This window comes from Myotis myotis, unplaced genomic scaffold (assembly GCF_014108235.1).
Source record: "Myotis myotis isolate mMyoMyo1 unplaced genomic scaffold, mMyoMyo1.p scaffold_m19_p_32, whole genome shotgun sequence".
Lineage (NCBI taxonomy): Eukaryota > Metazoa > Chordata > Mammalia > Chiroptera > Vespertilionidae > Myotis > Myotis myotis.
The window spans coordinates 2,363,107-2,380,988 of NW_023416338.1; the positions used below are offsets into that span (position 1 = coordinate 2,363,107).

At 49.4% G+C, this 17,882-nt stretch overlaps 1 protein-coding gene across 2 annotated transcripts in view; it reads left to right on the top strand.

The window, feature by feature from the left end:
• The window catches only part of NWD1 (NACHT and WD repeat domain containing 1), a 71,260-nt gene that overhangs the window by 29,714 nt on the left and 23,664 nt on the right, over positions 1-17,882 (top strand). For both annotated transcript variants that reach the window (XM_036302694.1, XM_036302695.1), the window contains 7 exons: positions 2,630-2,833; positions 4,286-4,445; positions 5,833-5,950; positions 7,243-7,401; positions 12,376-12,573; positions 14,296-14,418; positions 17,610-17,812. In XM_036302694.1, coding sequence (XP_036158587.1) covers positions 2,630-2,833; positions 4,286-4,445; positions 5,833-5,950; positions 7,243-7,401; positions 12,376-12,573; positions 14,296-14,418; positions 17,610-17,812 — 1,165 coding nt within the window. The remainder of the gene's footprint in view (positions 1-2,629; positions 2,834-4,285; positions 4,446-5,832; positions 5,951-7,242; positions 7,402-12,375; positions 12,574-14,295; positions 14,419-17,609; positions 17,813-17,882) is intronic.

The following is a 17,882-nucleotide window of genomic DNA, read 5'->3' on the forward strand; positions in this document are numbered from 1 at the left end:
AACAACGTGCGGGAGATCTCAGAAAAAAATTCGTCTGAAAGCCGACTTCTCTGGCCCAGCCGGTATGGCACAGTGGTTGAGCATCGACTTATGAACTAAGAGGTCACTGGTTCAATTCCCAGTCAGGGCACATGCCCAGGTTGCGGGCTGGATCCCCAGTAGGGGGCGTGCAGGAGGCAGCTGATCCATGATTCTCTCTCATCATTGATGTCTCTCTCTCTCTCTTCCTCTCTGAAAGGAATAAAAATACATATTTTTTTAAAAAAGCAAGCTTCTCTGAAGACTCAACCTCAAGCCTGCATCTACATCTAATTATAGGCTTGTGGCATGGGAGTCAGCAAAACTGTAGCAGGAAAATCCAATTCTAGTGTGTTTACGGAGTTTAAAGAAACGAAGTTTGCTCAGCCCAGAGAAGGTTTGGGGGCTGCAAACTCTGGTGAACCTGGGTCAGGATGGTCAGCAGGGACGGCTCGGAGATGCCAGGTGTGGACAGTGAGTCAGAAAAAACGAGCAGGAGCTAGAAGCCTGTTCATCCCACGCACCCAGCAGCCCAGCTGAGCTCCCGCCCCAGGAGGGAGGGATGGAGGCCAAGGAGCAGACACACCAGGCAATAGAGCTTTACCTTGATAAAAGCCGCCGGGAACACGCGCGCCCATCAGCAGAAATGCTTGACAGTGCAATTTGCCTCCTCTCTGTTTTGGGGGCAGTTTTTCTCTTTCCGACCTCTATCGTTTGCCACAAATCAGGCAAGATGGGCGGGGACCGGCGAGGGGGCTTTTTGTCTGTTGCTTGGTTGGTTTGCCAGGAACAGAATCCCATTCACAGGAACGCTTAAGCAACCAGGGCTTCCTGCCGAGGCCACGGGAGGGGCTCGGGAGTCCAGGGCCGCTCCAAAGCCAGCTCCAGGGGCCATACCCCAGATTTCGCCGCCGGTGCCCCAGAGTGGGGGCCTGGCATGGACTCTACAACGATAGACTGGGGAATGTTCCAGAATAAAGGGTTCGGGCCATCAGGCCACTGCGATGCTGTCTTTATGGAGGAAGCAGGTTGTCATGGAAACAGGCAAGCCACAGGAATCAGGGCAGCTTTTCATCCCCTCTCCCTCTGGATCCGCTCCGCACATCAGCTTTTGTGCGAGGCCCTTCCTTTCTCCTCCCCAGACGTCCAGCTTGCCTCAAGCTTCCGTTGGCATCTCGAGCTCCCGTTTCAGGGACCTGACGCCATCGTCCTGGCTCCCCCTTGAATCCCACCTGCAAAATCCGGGGAGACAGAAGTCAATTGGCCTTTCTGGCTCCACGTCTGATCCAATTAGTAAAGCAGAGGGGCTTCATTGAGGGAGGACCCCCCACCCCCACCTCCACCTCGCCTCCAGGTGCGGAAGGCGGTAGAAGGATGGTGACTGCAGGGGAGGGGACTTCGGTGCCTCCAGCTCAATGAACATATGCTGTTTGCAGACGGAAGTCCTTGGGGTGATGGTGGAGCCAGGAGTGTGTTCATTCCCCTCACAGCACCCAGCAGCCCAGCTGAGCTCCCGCCCCCAGGACGGATCTGAGTTGTTCTAGGCCAGCAGTTCTCACCGGGGAGATTCTCCACACATACCTCTGCCCCCCAGGAACACCTGGCAATGCCTGGGGACGTTTTTGTTGTCATAACTCAGGAGGGGGCTGCTACTGACGTCTAATGGGTGGAGGTCAGGGATGCCACTCAACATCCTGCCGCGCACAGGACACCCCTCAGGGAATGATGGAGCCCACATGTCAGCAGTGCTGAGTGTGAGAAAGTCCGCCTCAGCCTGAGAGACTCTCTCTCTCTCTCTCTCTCTCTCTCTCTCTCTCTCTCTCTCTCTGTCTCTCTCTCTCTCTCCCCCCCTCCCCCCTCTCTCTCCCCCCTCTCTCTCTCCCTCTCTCTCTCCCTCTCTCTCTCTCTCTCTCTCTCTCTCTCTGCTGTTGATACCCACCTTGTCATGCATCAGAGAATTCTCAGTAGGTAATCTCTGTATGTGAAGCATGTGGCAAGGGTCTTGATCAAAATGAAGACCCTTAGGTTTGATCGACCCTAACAAAGACTTTGCCCAACATAACAGAATTTTAAAAAAAAATCCACACGCGTTTGTAAGTGAGGTGCGAGCAGAGGCCAGCCTCCCGCGCTCCCCTGCTCCGAAACGAACTCTGACCGTCTCCGTCCCCGCGAAGCCCTCACACTCGCAGGTGCTGGAAAGTCCACTCAGTTCAGCGCCAAAACTTCAGACGATCGATCGCCCCATGTAAAGCCACTCCCTCTCTCTCACTCAGCCCTTTCTCCGGCCAGGAAATATGGGGTAGCCTGGGGTGGGCAGAGTTGGTTTCTGCATTGTTTTCCTAAGTTACCCCCTCTCTCCCTCCTGATGCTCCCCTGGGAAGGGGGTGGTTTGAGGTTCTGTAGCTGTGTGGATGCAGAAGGAAAGGTCTTACGTGATGGGTACATCTGGAACCAGGCGTTGGTGCCCACTGGGCCTGGGCACTGCCCAAACGCTGATCCCCGGGGTGACGGGCAGGACACGGTGCAGCTGGCCATGTCCCTCTATCCCCTGGTGTCTGCGTCCTCTACGCGCAGGAGCCACAGGGGTGTTTCCCGTCCTTCCTCCCTGCAGGCACGGGCTCTCGGAGGCTGAGCTGAAGGACGTCCTGTCCCTGGACGATGAGGTCCTGCAGGCTGTGTACCAGGACTGGACCCCGCCCAGCAAGGAGCTGCTGCGCTTCCCACCCCTGCTGTGGGTGAGGCTCCGTCGTGACCTGGGCAACTGCTTGGCCAGGCGGCCTGTGGATGGCTTCACACTCCTGGCCGTCGCCCACAGGTGGGTCCAGTGCCGAGGCCACGCCGTCTGGGTGCCCCAGAGCAAGACTCACTGACCAGGCTCCTCCTCGGTCCAGATCCTCTCCTCTCCCCATCCCCAGGGGTCAAGTCCACGTGGTCCAGCATTCAAGGGTTTCCATGCCCCTACTCTAACACAACTAACATGGTTTTTATGAGGAGAAATCCTATAGAAAAAGAGTCTAATATGCTAAGTGTCAACTGCTTGACCAGTCGCTATGATGCACACTGACCACCAGGGGGCAGATGCTCCAACCGGTAGGTTAGCTTGCTGCTGGGGTCTGGCCAATCAGGACTGGGCAAGATAGGCTGGACACGCCCTGGAGCCCTCCCAGGTCCCTCCCCAGCTGCCCCTGTATGGGACTGGTCAAGATGGTCCTGATCACCAGCCAGGCCAAGGAACCCCATGTGTGCACGAATTTGTGCACCGGGCCTCTAGTTCACTCATAAAAGTCACCATTTTTAAGTGTACAATTCAGTGGTACTTAGTACATTCACAGCATTTGCAATCAACCCCTCTAAGTAGTTCCAGGACATGTTCATCACCCCAAAGGAGACCCCGGCCCCATGAGCAGTCACCCCCACTTCCCCCACGGCCCCTGGCAACCTCTAACCCAGCCATGGGCAAACTATGGCCCGCGGGCCAGATCCGGCCCGTTTGAAATGAATAAAACTAAAAAAAAAAAAAAGACGGTACCCTTTTATGTAATGATGTTTACTTTGAATTTATATTAGTTCACACAAACACTCCATCCATGCTTTTGTTCCGGCCCTCCAGTCCAGTTTAAGAACCCATTGTGGCCCTCGAGTCAAAAAGTTTGCCCACCCCTGCTCTAACCCACGTCCTGTCTCTGCGCCTGGCCCGGCCTGGACATTTTATATCGATGGGATCACACAACATGTGGCCTTTTGCGTCTGGCTTCTCTTGCTCAGCATCATGTTTTCGAGATTCATCCACGTTACAGCACGTGTCAAAGCTGCATTCCTCTTTATGGTTGTATGGATGCATCACCATTTACTTATCTGTTCATCCCCTGATGGATATTTGGGCTGCTTCCACCTTTTGGCGAGTGTGAATAGTGCTGCTGTGACCTTGTGTGTACAAGTTTTCCAATTCTCTTGGAATATACTCAGAATATATATACTGCATATATACTGTATATAATTCCAGGGATAGAATTGCTGGGTCATTCAATAGCTTATTTTATGTTTAACACGAGGAGCCCAAAGGTTCCTTTTTAAATAAATTTATTTGAGGGGGGGGAGATGGGTAGATTAAGAGATAAATGTTAAGTAGCAAGTAGGACAGGTGGTCAGAAGACTTAGTGAGCATCTGGATGGTGATTTAGGGTGGACTTGCATTTGGGAACTGTCTCCTGACAGCTCCGAGCTTGCCGGGTCCCCAGGCCCACCAGCCCATGTCCCCTCTCTGCAGACAGCTGGCTGAGGTGGTCCGGGAACGCTACTTGTCGGGGCCCGAGAAAGCCATGAGGCACGGAATCTTGGCTGACTTCTTCTTGGGAGCCTGGAGCCAGGGCACCAAGAAGCTCATCACCCTGCCACTGGTGGGGAAGCCCCTGAACCTGGACCGCAAGGTGAGGTGTCTGCACCCCTGTTCCCCACCTTCAACCTCCACCCTGCTGTGCGGGCAAGACCTAGTCACTATTCACACATTTCCTTCCAGTCTTTCTTCTTTTATGCCCAGGAGCTCTAAGACTTGGCATCTTTAGCTGATGTGCTGCCTGCTCGTTTTTTTGTTTGTTTGTTTGTTTGTTTTTGCCTCTCAAACACCTCAAGGCACAGCTTAAATGGCCTCTTCCTTCAGGAAGCCTTCCAGGTTTTTCTTCCTTCTCAATTACTTGGTCTTTACTTTGTGTTTCCTTCACTCTGAGGCAGAACTTATAAGTTTGTTAAAGTCATTTTTTAAAGTGATTTTTGAAATTGTTTTAGATTTAAGAGGAGTTGCAGATTGAATACAGAGACTTCCCATGGGCTCCTCTGTCAATTTCCCCAGCATTAACATCTTCCATAACTGCAGCCCATTGATTGCAACTAGCAAATACACTTGCAAGTCTTCTGTTGTCATAGATTTTTCTTTTTTCTTTGTCCCCCGTGATGGGCAGGGGAGGCCAGAGACAGGGCCAGGCCTGATTGTTTCTCGGTGCTGCCCTTTCTCCTCTCTCGGACTCACAGGTCTTCTCCCTTGTGCCCAGAACCCCTGCAGGCTGTCGCATCCTTTCCCTCTGGGACGTGGTCTGTACTCCTTCCTGGCCTCCCAGCCTCAGGACCTCCTGCTTCAGTCCATCCTCCCAAGGAATGCTTCTGACAATGCAGTCTGATCACGCCTCTCCTCTAACACCTCCCATGGCTCCCCAGTGCCCTCTGTGTCCTGTCCAACCTCCCCAGTCTGATATTCATGATCTTCTGCCTACAAACTCCCCAGTCTCTTTCCCACCATGACTGCCCACTATTCAGCCCTCCCCAAACTCTCATTCTGCTCTCTCTCACCTTTGGACCTTTGCACATGCCATTCCCTTGCCCAGGAATCCCGTTGTTTGCCCTCACATTTCACCAGACAGACTTCTACGTATCCTCTGAGGCTCTGCTCTCATGCCCCTTGGATTCCCGGAACCCCACATCCCTCCCTCTGCCCCAGCCCAACTTGTGGTGGGTCTAGGGCAGTGGTCGGCAAACTCATTAGTCAACAGGGCCAAATATCAACAGTACAACGATTGAAATTTCTTTTGAGAGCCAAATTTTTTAAACTTAAATTATATAGGTAGGTACATTGTTATTAACTTAATTGGGGTACTCCTAAGGCTTAGGAAGAACCACACTCAAGGGGCCAAAGAGCCGCATGTGGCTCACGAGCCGCAGTTTGCCGACCACGGGTCTAGGGCATCTCTGTCTGGAATCGTGTCCCCGTTCCCTCCAGCATCACATAGCGCCCGGCCTGGCCTGCCACCCCCTCCTCCTCTGCAGGTGGCCCCCCAGCCTTTGTGGTTCTCGGACACCGTGGCAAACCTGCGGAAGCTGAAGGAGTTGCCCTATCACCTGCTCCACGCGGGCCGCCTCGAGGAGCTGAAGCAGGAGGTGCTGGGTAAGCCCTGGGCAGGTCTCAGCCCTCCGCGGTGCTACCCTTTTCAAGAGCCTGGGAAGAGTGAAGGGCAAAAGTCAACGTCCGTGGCTTCTCTTAGGCACTGGATCTCACCTGGTGTGGTTCTGTGCCCCCTTTGCAGGGGGCACTTGGCAATGCCTGGAGATATTTTGGTTGTCAAGGCTCAGGGAGGGCGTGCTATTGGCATTGAGTGCTAGTTGATAGTGCAGAGGGTGAGGAAGTCAGCCTTAGAATGAGAGTGACCCTGTCTGCCTATCAATATAGCATTGTCTATCTGTTTACCTACCATTGTGCTATCATATCTGTTCCTCAATCATATCTACCTGTCATATCTGTCTATCATTTCTATCTCTATCTTTCATTTACGTCTATCATCTTTATATCTATCTATCCATCCATCTTTCTTTTTGTCTATTTATTATATACTAGAGGCCTGGTGCATGACATTTGTGCATTGGAGTGGGGGCATCCCTCAGCCCAGCCTGTGCCCTCTCGCAGTCTGGGACCCCTCAGGGGATGTCCAACTGCCACCCAGCAGTCGGACATCCCCTAAGGGGTCCTCAGTACTGCCAAGGAGGTGGGAGAGGCTCCCGCCATCACTGCTGTGCTCCCCAGCCCTGAGCCGGGCATCAGGCTGAGCGGTGCTCCCCCTGTGGGAGCACACTGACCACCAGGGGCAACTCCTGCATTGAGTGTCTGCCCCCTGGTGGTCAGTGCGCATCGTAGCCGTTCCACCGTTCAGCAATTTGCATATTAGCCTTTTATTACATAGGATTATCTCTATTTCTAATAACCATTTATATTTGTCTATCATTTCTATCTCTATCATCTATGTCTGTCATCTTTGTCTTTCCATCTGTCACCTATTTATCCATCTTTCTGTCTATCCATCTATTTATCTATTCTATGTATGTATGTATGTATGTATCTATCTATCTATTCTACTAGTGTGTATGTATATGTATGTATATATCTATGTATATATGTATCTATGTCTGTATGTATGTATGTAAGTATGTTTCTATCTATCACTCATTCATCCCTGTGATTCTCAACCAGGGGTGATTCGGCCCCCCAGGGAACACTTGCCAATGTTTATGTTTTTGATCATCATGACTCGGGGGATGCTACTGGCCTCTGGTGGGTGGAGACCAGGGATCCTGTTCCCCACGCTGCAGTGCACAGGACTGCCCGCCGCAGAGAGTCACGCCCTGTGTCAGCTGTGCAAGAGTGAGCAGCCCTGGGAGCCCACCTCACAGCCCTTCTCCCCGCAGGCAGCATGAGCTGGCTTTCCTGCCGAGGTGTCTCCGGGGGCATCGAGAGCCTGTTGGACGATTTTGACCTGTGTGCCCCTCACGTGGACTGCCCCGAGGTGGGCCTGGTCCGAGAAGCCCTCCAGCTGTGCCGCCCGGCCGTGGAGCTCCGGGGCCTGGGTGAGTCGGGCGGGCCTGGCGGGGGTCCGCTCTGTACTGACCACTAGAAGCCCACTCCTCACTGAGCCACCTGCTGGGCTTTTACTACCCAGCATACCTTTCCTGTCTACACCCTTGGGCTTGCTCCTAGTCCAGCCTCTAGAACTTTCAGTTGAACCCGGGAGAGCTTTGGAGTGAAAACTACCAAAGCAGTGTCTATCCCCTCGCCCGGCCCAGCACAAGTTCTAGAAAGGACCAGATAGGTGATAGTTCAGGTAAAATCAAGGAAAGGAGGTCAACACTTAATATAACGGGAGAGAAAACACATTGCCACAGATTTAAATAAAAATATGTATCTATTTTATTGGTTTCAGAGAGGAAGGGAGAGATAGAAACATCAATGATGAGAAAGAACCATCGATTGGCTGCCTCCTGCATGCCCCACCCTGGGGATGCAGCCTGCAACCCGGGCATGTGCCCTGACCGGGAATTGAACCCTGACCTCCTGGTTCAGAGGTCGACACTCAACCACTGAGCCATGCCAGCCAGGCCCAACAGATTTTTTATTATTATTATTGATAAAATGTAAAACATAATTGTAATAATTGAGCATGACTTTTTGGTAACTCAGGTCTACTAATGAGAAAGAGGAGGGAATCCTTGTTCTGAGGAATAACATTTTGCTTCATTGCGGTTCAAAATCAGTGTTTCCTGTCACCCCATCAATTGCAAACATTGATTTGATAAGTCCTTCGCAGGTCTCAGGGCAAGTCGTGGGGAATCTCTGAGTCCTCAGCTGATGCTCCATCCAGGATGGCATTTGTTTGTTTGCTTTTTGAGATTGTGGTAAAATACATGTAACATGAAATTTATCACTGTAACTTTTTTTTCAATCCTTACTGGAGGACATTCTTTTCTATTGATTTTTTTTTTTTTTTTTTTGAGAGAGAGTGGAAGGGAGGGGGAGAGACACAGAGAGGGAAACATCGATGTGAGAGAGACACATCCAGTGGTTGCCTGCCACAAGCACCCCGACCAGGGCGGGGATTAAGCTTGCACCCCTTCAGTCTGCGGGCTGATGCTCTAACCACTGAGAAAACCAGCCAGCGCCCGTCGTAATCATTTTTAAGCACACAGTTCAGTGGCATTAAGTCAAGCATATTGCTCTGAGCCATCGCCACCATCCATCTCTAGAACTTTCCATCTTCCTAAACTGAAACTTTGTCCCCATTAAACTCTAACCCCCAACCCCCTTCTCCAGCCCCTGGCACTCACCATTCTACTTTCTGTCTCTAGGAATCTGAATACTCTAGGGACCTCATGTAGGTGGACTCACACAGTCTTTGCCTTTCGTGACTGGCTTCTTTCACTCAGCATGATGTCCTCTGGTTTCACCCATGTCATAGCATGTGTCAGAATTTCCTTACTTTTATGTTGAATAATATTCCACTGTATGGATGGACCACACTTTGTTTATCCGTTCACCCATTGATGGGCACTTGTGCATAATGCTGCTGTGAACATGGACATACAAATATCTTTTCAAGACTGCTTTCTTTTTAAAAAATTTTTATTGATATCAGAGAGGAAGGGAGAGGGAGAGAGAGAGATAAAAACATCAATGATGTGAGAAACTCATTGATTGGCTGCCTCCTGCACGCCACACACTGGGGATTGAGCCCACAACCTGGGCGTGTGCCCTGGCTGGCTGGAAATCGAACTGTGACCTCCTGGTTTATAGGTGGATGCTCAACCACTGAGCCACGCTGGCCAGGCAAGACTGCTTTCAATTCGTTTGGTGTATACTCAGAAGTGGGATTTCTAAGTCAGATAGTAATTCTGTGTTTAGCTTTCTGAGGAACTTCCATACCGTTTTCCATAGCAGCTGCACCGTTTTGCAGCCCCACCACCAGTGTCCAAGGGTTCCATTTTCCCACATCCTCACCAACACTTGTAATATTCTGATTTTTTAAAAGGCATTCTGAGTGCGATGTGGCCTGGGTGGCCTTTATCACATGATTCCACCAGGTTTTGATTAGAGGGCTTTAGAAAGGTGCTGAATTTCTATATCCCTCCCATGGTTCCCTCAGAGCTCAGCCAAATGCTCCTCCTCCAAGAAGCCTGCCAGCCATCACTGAAGCTGAACACGCCCCCCCCCCCACCCCCCCAGCCCTTGCTTTTTCCATCACTGCACCCTGCTTCCATCTGTCTTAGCTCTTATTATTTCTGCTGGTTTCCTTTTACATTGTGTGTCTGCCCCACCAGCTTGAGCTCCGTGAGTGTAGGGGTGTCACCCACCTGCTCCTGCCAAATCTGTCCCTCCCCCTCATGCATAGACCAGTACTGGCCAAGAGCGTGGAGTTTGAGCCCCACTGTGTTGATTTAAATCAGGGCTCTACCACTTCCTGGTAGTGTGACCTCGCAGGCCCCTGATCCTCCCCACCCCACCCCTGCCTTGCAGTCCTCAGTTTTCCATTCTCAACCAGGACTCTACCAAAATGGAATGATGATTATCCCTCCCGCCTAGGGCTGCCTGGACGGGTAGGTGAGTCCGTTCATGCACAGCCTGTCCACCTGGTGCCATCGAGGGTCTTTTCCCTGTCACACGACAGCATCAATATTGTAGACGTGAACAGCCTTGGACAAGTCATTTCTGTAATGAGTGAGCCTCGCCTTCCGTCATCTGTGAATAAAGTGTGTCTAGGGTCCCACCCAAGGAGGAGGCGCTGGTGTCCACCATTAGTTACGCATTTCTTGCACATTCATGCTCACCAGGAGTTGTAACCCTCAGAGGGGGTGATTTCCCAGGAAAACGGCCTTGCGCAGAGCTGCCTGGTTTAAGGGAAGAATTAAAAAGCCCCAAATACAGCATGTTCTTTGCAGCATCCTTGATTGACAACTTGTGGCTCTCCCAGCACAAGGAGGTGTAGAAACAAAACGTTGCCACCAGAGGACCCAGCTGGGCAACCATCTGATCTCTGCACATTCCAGAACTTTCAGCTCCTAACAATGGATGGATATTACTGACTTCTATTGCCTTGGGCTCCAAGATGACCTGGCGGGGTGCCATTTGTTACCCTGTTTTTATTTAAAAGACTATAATGTGTTCATCATGGTGTGAGCCATGGCTCACCTGTCCGAATTTCCCATGACAGACTGGGAAACAGGAGCATGGCGAAAGGAGACTTTTAACACCACTCTCGAGAGCAGGCACCCTTTGTGCAGGAACACACCTGGGGCAGGGATCCTAGCCTATTTAGTCCTGCCTCCGGTTCCTCATTGGCTGAGTACTATTTGGTCACCTGTTTCCTAATAGTTGCCTATGTCTTGCTGCCTCCCATTGGGCCATTAAAAAAAATCGGGCTGAGTTTCTAGCTGACTCCACCTCCCTTTGTTTGGGGGAATCTTCCTGGAAAATGTGCCCTCAGCCACGTGCACAGCTCTCATACCCTCTCCCTGTCCATACCCCCCAAGCCCCCTCCCCACCTTCACACACACACACACACACACACACACACACACACACACACACTGCCCCTCCACCCCTGCATCCTGTTTGCTCTGGGGAAATTTGCTCAGTAACCGCCTGGTCACATGCTGTTTCTTTTCTATGAATTAGAGGCATGTTTCTTACAATGGGTTTTAGGTGCATTCATTTTTATTTTTAAAATATGGCATTAAAATTATATTTATCTTAATGGTTGAGCTCATAGGCGCCACCTTAAATTCTGCATCCATGACGAGTGAGGCACTTGCCCTCCGTCCTGGCTCTGCCCCATTTCACCCACCAGCAAACCAAGGCACAGGCCATTGCCACTACTGCCCCGGGGCCCCACGACAGGGACAGATAAACTGTCTGCCTTCAGTGTCCCTGGTCTTCACTTAGCATTGGAATCAAACTCTTTGGGTCAGATTCCTGCCTCTGACTGGCTGTGTGACCTTATGCAAATTGATCAACCTCTCTGTGCCCCAATTTTCCCCTTTATAAACTTGGGATAATACTGATGATACTCCTGTGTGGTAGGCAGAAAAAACTGCCAACCCCTCACCCCCAATATATATTCACTTCCTCATGCCTGGAACCTGTGACAATCCCCTTATATGACAAAAGGCATGATTAAGTTAAGGATCATGTGATGAAGAGTTCATGCCAGATTATCTAGGTGGGCCCTCAATGAAATCTCAAGTATCCTTATAAAAAGGAAGCAGAGAGAGATTTGAAACAGAAAAGGAGAAAACATGGAGACACACAGAGCAGAAGGCTGTGTGAAGATGAAGGCAGAGATCTGGGTGATGCAGCCACAAGCCAAGGATGCCTGGAGCCCCAAGAAGCTGGAAGAGACAAGGAAGTATCCTGTCCTAGAGCCTTCCGAGGGCGCACAGCCCTGCCGACACCTTGACTGTGGACTTCTCGTCTCCAGAACTGGGAGAGAATAAAGTTCTGCTGTTTTAAGCCGTCCAGCTGGTGGCCTTTTGTTACAGCAGCCACAAGAAACTAATACGCTATGTCACTGTGAAGTGCTGGGGAAATGACCGGGAATTTCTCTCACCAAGACTTGTTGGGTGTCTGTAAGGTTCTACTAGGCAGTAAGGACACAGCAATGAACAAGACAAACATTATTCCTGTTTCCAGGAAACTCCCGGTCTAGGGTAGGGGGGGTGGCTGGGCCCCAGAATAAACACGCAAAGAAACGCCAGATTGCAACTGCGATAAGGCCTGGGGCGGGGACTGTGCGGACTGGAGGGCTGGACTGGAGAATGCTTTTTTCAGAAGTGACCTTTGAGCTGAGATGAGAATGAGATGATCGGCACGAGAAAGGGGAGGGGAAGAAAACGTTCCAGGCGGAGGCCCAAAGGCTGGCAACCACCTTGCGCACTTGAAGTAGGGGCAAATGTGCCTGGATAAGAGGCAGGAGAGGATGACGGGTGAAAGGGGGAGCGCCTGACCCGGAAAAGCAGACCCCCTCCCTTTAACTGGAGTCCCCTCTGTTGCAGAGAGGAGCATCCTATATACAGAAATCCTGGCCAGACTCCATTTCTTCGCCACCTCGCATCCGGCACTGGTGGGAGAGCTGTGCCAACAGGCCCAGCGCTGGTTCCGGGAGTGCCCACACCCTGTGCTGGTGCCTCTCGGAGGATTCCTCCAGCCTCCAGGAGGACCCCTCCGGGCGACCCTCACTGGCTGTCACAAAGGTGGGTCTCCCCAGTGTAGCAAAAGTCCTACCAGAACCCCCCGACCCCCTACCTTGCCTGGAAACAAGGGAGGGTAGTTGTTTCGGGCAACTCTCTGGGGCTCCCCTCTGCCAGTCTGGAGGCCCCAAGGGTGCCCACAAGGCTACCCCCACGGTCTCATGCTGAGTCTGCAGTCCACAGGGACCATAGCCTACTAGTGTGAAGACTGCTAGTGAGCCCAGAGTGAGGGGTGCCAACTGCCTCAGGGCTCTTGTCTCTGAGAATTGAGTGCCCATCCTACAGAGTGTCTGCAATTTACAGGCTGAAGCTAGTGAGTCAGGAAGCTAAGGGCTGGTGCCTGACTGGCCCCTGAGATGCTGATGGAACTTGTAGATTCCCTGGGACACCAGAATGTCAGTGGGTCAAGAGAATTTCATTCTCTCTATTCATTTGCCATCCATTTGTCCATTCATTCTTCCTTCCTTTCTTCCGTCTGTCCTTCTTTCCTTCCTTCCTTCCTTCTTTCTCCCGCCTTCCTTTCCTTCTTGCTTCCTTCCTTCCATCCATTCATCTATCCATCAACCTCTCTTCCCTTTCTTCCATTCATATATCTCTCTGTCTGTCTTATCCATCCTTCCATCAATTATCCATCCACCCATCCATCCATCCATCCACTCCCCTTTCTACATTTCTTCCTTCCTTCCATCCATCCACCCATCACCACTCATACTTCCATTAGTTACCTTCCTTCCGTCCCTCTATCCACACCACTTATCTTTCTATTTCCCTCATCTGGCCATCTTCCATCCACTCACTCACCCTCCACCCATCCATACACTCAGCCATTCACCAGTTTGCCTGCCCATCTACCAATTGACTCATCTGTCTACCCATTTAATAACTATCTATTCACTCACCTACTCATCTAATCAGCCATATATCCATCCATCCATCCATCCATCCATCCATCCATCCATTCATCCACCAGCCCACCGCCATTCATCCATTCCTTTTTCTGCTCACCCACAATCTCTTGCATTAATCAGGAGGCCACTGAATACAATTAGCTTGTGGTTCAACTGTCAGTTATTGAAGCTCAGAACACTTCTATGCCAGTTGCCTTATAGGGAAAGCTATACTCCCAAGGCATAATGCTTCCAAAAATAGAAATTCTAAGCAACATTAAGTACAATTAATGGGACAATTGATTTAGGCTCAGCCACTATAATGCTGTATTGAGAAGGATTTTGAGACTGAATCTGGTTTAATGGAAAACACTGTGTATTTGTTAGGATACAGTTCAAATGTTGTAACAAAGGCCAAAATAATAGCAGCTTAAATGAAATAAAATAGTTCATTATTCTCTCACATTACAGCCCAGTGTTCCATAGGGAGCAGAATTGCCCCTGGATGAGAACCGCTGAACTAGAGAGACGCTTATGACCAAGTTATGGTTTAGTCCCCAAGAGCAACATAAACGTTATAGCCGAGATCTGGATCTGGTGTGGTGGTGTGATCAAACCCTGCAGCCCTTTGGTGTACAGGGCTGTCAATGATTACTGACAGCTCTGGCTTCGAAGTCCTGCCTCTGCTACTTCCTAGATGTGTGGCTCTGGACAGGGACTGAACCTGTCCGTGCCTCAGTTTCCCTATCTGTGAAGTGGGGACCCATTAGAGGACCTCAAGGCTGAGAACTTGTACCTGGGCGCTGATGTCCTCACTGTTGTCTTCTGTGGGCTGTAGGCATCACTGCTATGGCGTGGAGCCTGGAAGAGAAGCTGCTGGTGGTTGGCACCCAGGATGGCACCATAGCTGTGTGGGACATGGAAGAGCATCAGGCGATCCACATCCTAACTGGGCACACAGGTGAGGCTCGGCACTGGCTTAGGATCACCTTCTTCCTGGTGTCCATCAGTCAGTCCCCAGATCCCCTCCACTACCAATTCTCTGTATCAAAGCCCTGGCTTTGATCCTGCACCCGTTAGTTATCACCACACAACAAAACATCCCAAAACACAGTAGCTTCAAACAATAGCTGTGGATGTAGCTCACCTTCTGTGAGTTGACAAGTCAGGCTGGATCGAGAGGGGCAGCTCTTCTGGTCTGAGCCAGGCTTGCTCATGCATCTGTGATCCGTTAGTGAGGCATCTGGGAGCTGATTGGTCCAGCATGTTCTCAGCTGAGACAACTCAACTGTGCTCCACACGGCCTCCCACCCTCCAGCGGGCGAGCTGGGGCGGAGGCAGGGTCTCTAGAGGGCAAGCACAAGGTCTCTTAAGGCCCGGCACTGTCCTTGGAGCTGGCACCTGGTCACATTCTGCTGGCCAAAGGAAGTCACGAGAACAGTCCAAAATCAATGAGCAGGGACACAGACTTTATCTCTTGATGGGAGGAGGCGAGCCACACTGCAGAAGGTATAGGTCAGGGAGGGTGGAGCACTGTGGACATCTGTGCAGCTTGTTTGGCACAGTGAAGTTTTCATTTCTGCAGAGTCCCATCACCACTGTAGTTCATTCATTTGATCAGTCATTGACTGTCCACTGTCCACCAGGCCCTGTTCTGGAGGCTGAAGAGAGACAGACCAGGGCTAAGACTATGATGAGAGGAGTAAGGCACATGCTTTGGATGTACAATTTAAAGGGGCACCCTGCCCTGGCTCCGTGGGTTGGAGCATCGTCCTGCACACCAAAAGGCTGCAGGTTTGATTCCCTTCCTCAACGGGTGTTTGGTTTTTATTTTTTATTTTAAATATATTTCTTTATTGATTTCAGAGAGGAAGGGAGAAGGAGAGAGAGATAGAAACATCAATGATGAGAGAGAATCATTGATGGGCTGCCTCCTGCACACCCCCTACTGGGGATCGAGCCTGCAACCCAGGCATGTGCCCTAGGCTAGAATCGAACCTGGGACCCTTCAGTCCGCAGGCTGACGCTCTATCCACTGAGCCAAGCCGGCTAGGGCATGGTTTTACAGAGTCATATCCCACTTAACGAAAAGAATCTGCTCTGAGAAATGAGTCGTTAGGCAGTTTCATCATTGTGGGAGCATCATAGTATACAGCTGGCAGCACAGTAGGTCTGTTTACACCAGCAGCATCACAAACACGTGAGTGAGGCCTTGCACTACAATGGCTACCACGTCACTAGGCCATAGGGATTTTTCAGCTCCATTGTAATCTTATGGGACCACCATCGTGTATGCAGTTGTTGACCAAAACGTCATTATGTGGCATAGTCATATAAGCTTTTGCAACCATGTTTGTTTGTTTTTTCAGTTAACATCATATATTTTACCTTCTTCCATATCATGTATACAGTATATCTCTAATTCGTGTTAACGGTAATATAGTGTTATCTATGGGGATATATTATAAAGCATTACTATTTATAAAAATGTTGCTTGAAAATACTCAAATTGCAACAAATAAAAATCACCCACTATCTTGTTGGAATTTAAATTATAAAGACCTAAAACTCCCTTCCTTTAGTCTCTCCCCTTTTCAATCTCCTCCTGGAAGTGATCAGTGTTCACAGTTTGTCATATGCCAATAGCAAATTTTCTCCAGACGTATGTTAACATAACTCTCTATGGGCTCATATACTTTGAGTTTTTGTCAAAAATCAGATGATGCTATTTTATATACTGTGCTGCAACTTGCTTTTATCATAATATAATGTAACAATATTTTGTAGTGATCGAGAGCTTGGGCTCTGGGTTCAAATAGTGGCTCCACTACTTATTAAATAGGTGGCTTTGGATAAGTTACTCTATTCTGCTGAGCCTCAGTTTCCACATCTGTATAATGGGATAATAGTCATATCTCACACTGTTGTTACAAGAATTAAAGGAATTTAATGCATGCAAACCACTTACAACTATGCTTGGCACATAGAAGCAGTAAGTATTGGCTATAAAAATAATAATGATTATCATGGTCAACTGATTATATATATATATTCATAAATATATATATTTTTTATTTTTAATGCCTGCATAATATCTTCATATAAAACAATGATACAATTAAAGTCCTTTTATACTCTTATTTCTGTAAGACATTTCTAGAAGTGGGATTTCTGAGTCAAATTGTATGCACACTTTTCCTTTATTCTTCTTTTTCTTAGCTATTTATTTTGAAATACCTATAGACTCACAAAAAGTTTCCAACTAAAATAGTACAGAGCTCCTGTGTACCCTTTATTCACCCGAATGACAACATCTTACATAATTATAGTATATTTTCAAAACCAAGAGATTGCACATTTTAACTTTTAATAAATAGCACCAAATTACCTTCTTACAAATATATGTCAACCTAAACTCCCATTAGCAAGGTAGGAGAATAGCTGATTTCTTATGTCTTTGCCAGAACTCCAGCAATCAATCTATAAAATTTTTGCCAATATGATGGGTCATAATCGTATTAGTATTTCATCTTGCATTTGTGTGGTGACTATGCGGCTGAGCATCATTTCATAATGCTTATTGTCCACCCTGCTGTGTCTGTCAATTTCCTGTTTATATTCCTGCTCCAATTTGTGAGGTTATTTGTGCTTTTCTTGCTTATTTGTAAGAACGTTTTGTTTATCAAGGAGAGGCTCCATGTGTCTGTTATATACTGCAAATATCTGTCATATGCCTTTCAGTTACATTTTACCTCCTGAAGTTTTACATTTTTATGTAGTCCAATTGGTTAATTTTTCCCCCCATTATGTCTTCGAAATTTCATGTTTTGCTTAGAAAACCTCTCTCCAAAATTATACAGTCTGTAATCCTACCTTGCTTTTCTTACACTCCCTGGATGATGCGGACCTTTTATTTCGTTCAATAATCTCTGTTTATCCCAGATTCAGCATCTGGGCAGTGGATTTAATCCCAGCCAGTTGTCACACACTCGCTTTAACTTTGCCGCATTCCATGATTCCTAACTTGGTATGTTCAAACCTATCCATCTTTTCTCTGGCAAACCAGGGAATTTCCACGCCAACAGGCATTTGGTAGTTGGAAGGTCAGACGGTTCCCAGCTAATATCCTCTCCCCACGCTGGCCTGCTGCAGGCGAGGTGAGGTGTGTGACCGTGTTTGCCCGAGGGACGCAGGCCATCTCCGCCTCCAGGGACCGCACCCTGTGCTGGTGGCACCTCCTCTCCGGCCAGGAGAAATTCACCATGTGGGACGGAGGCTCCGAAGACCCCGCTGTGCCTCAGAGCCTTCATGTGGACGAAGCGAGGAAGGTGGTGTACTCGGCATCTGGCTCCAAGGTAACCGAGGTGGCTAATGAAAACGCAGTCACACGAGGCTTGCGTTATATCGTTACTGGGCAGCGCAGGC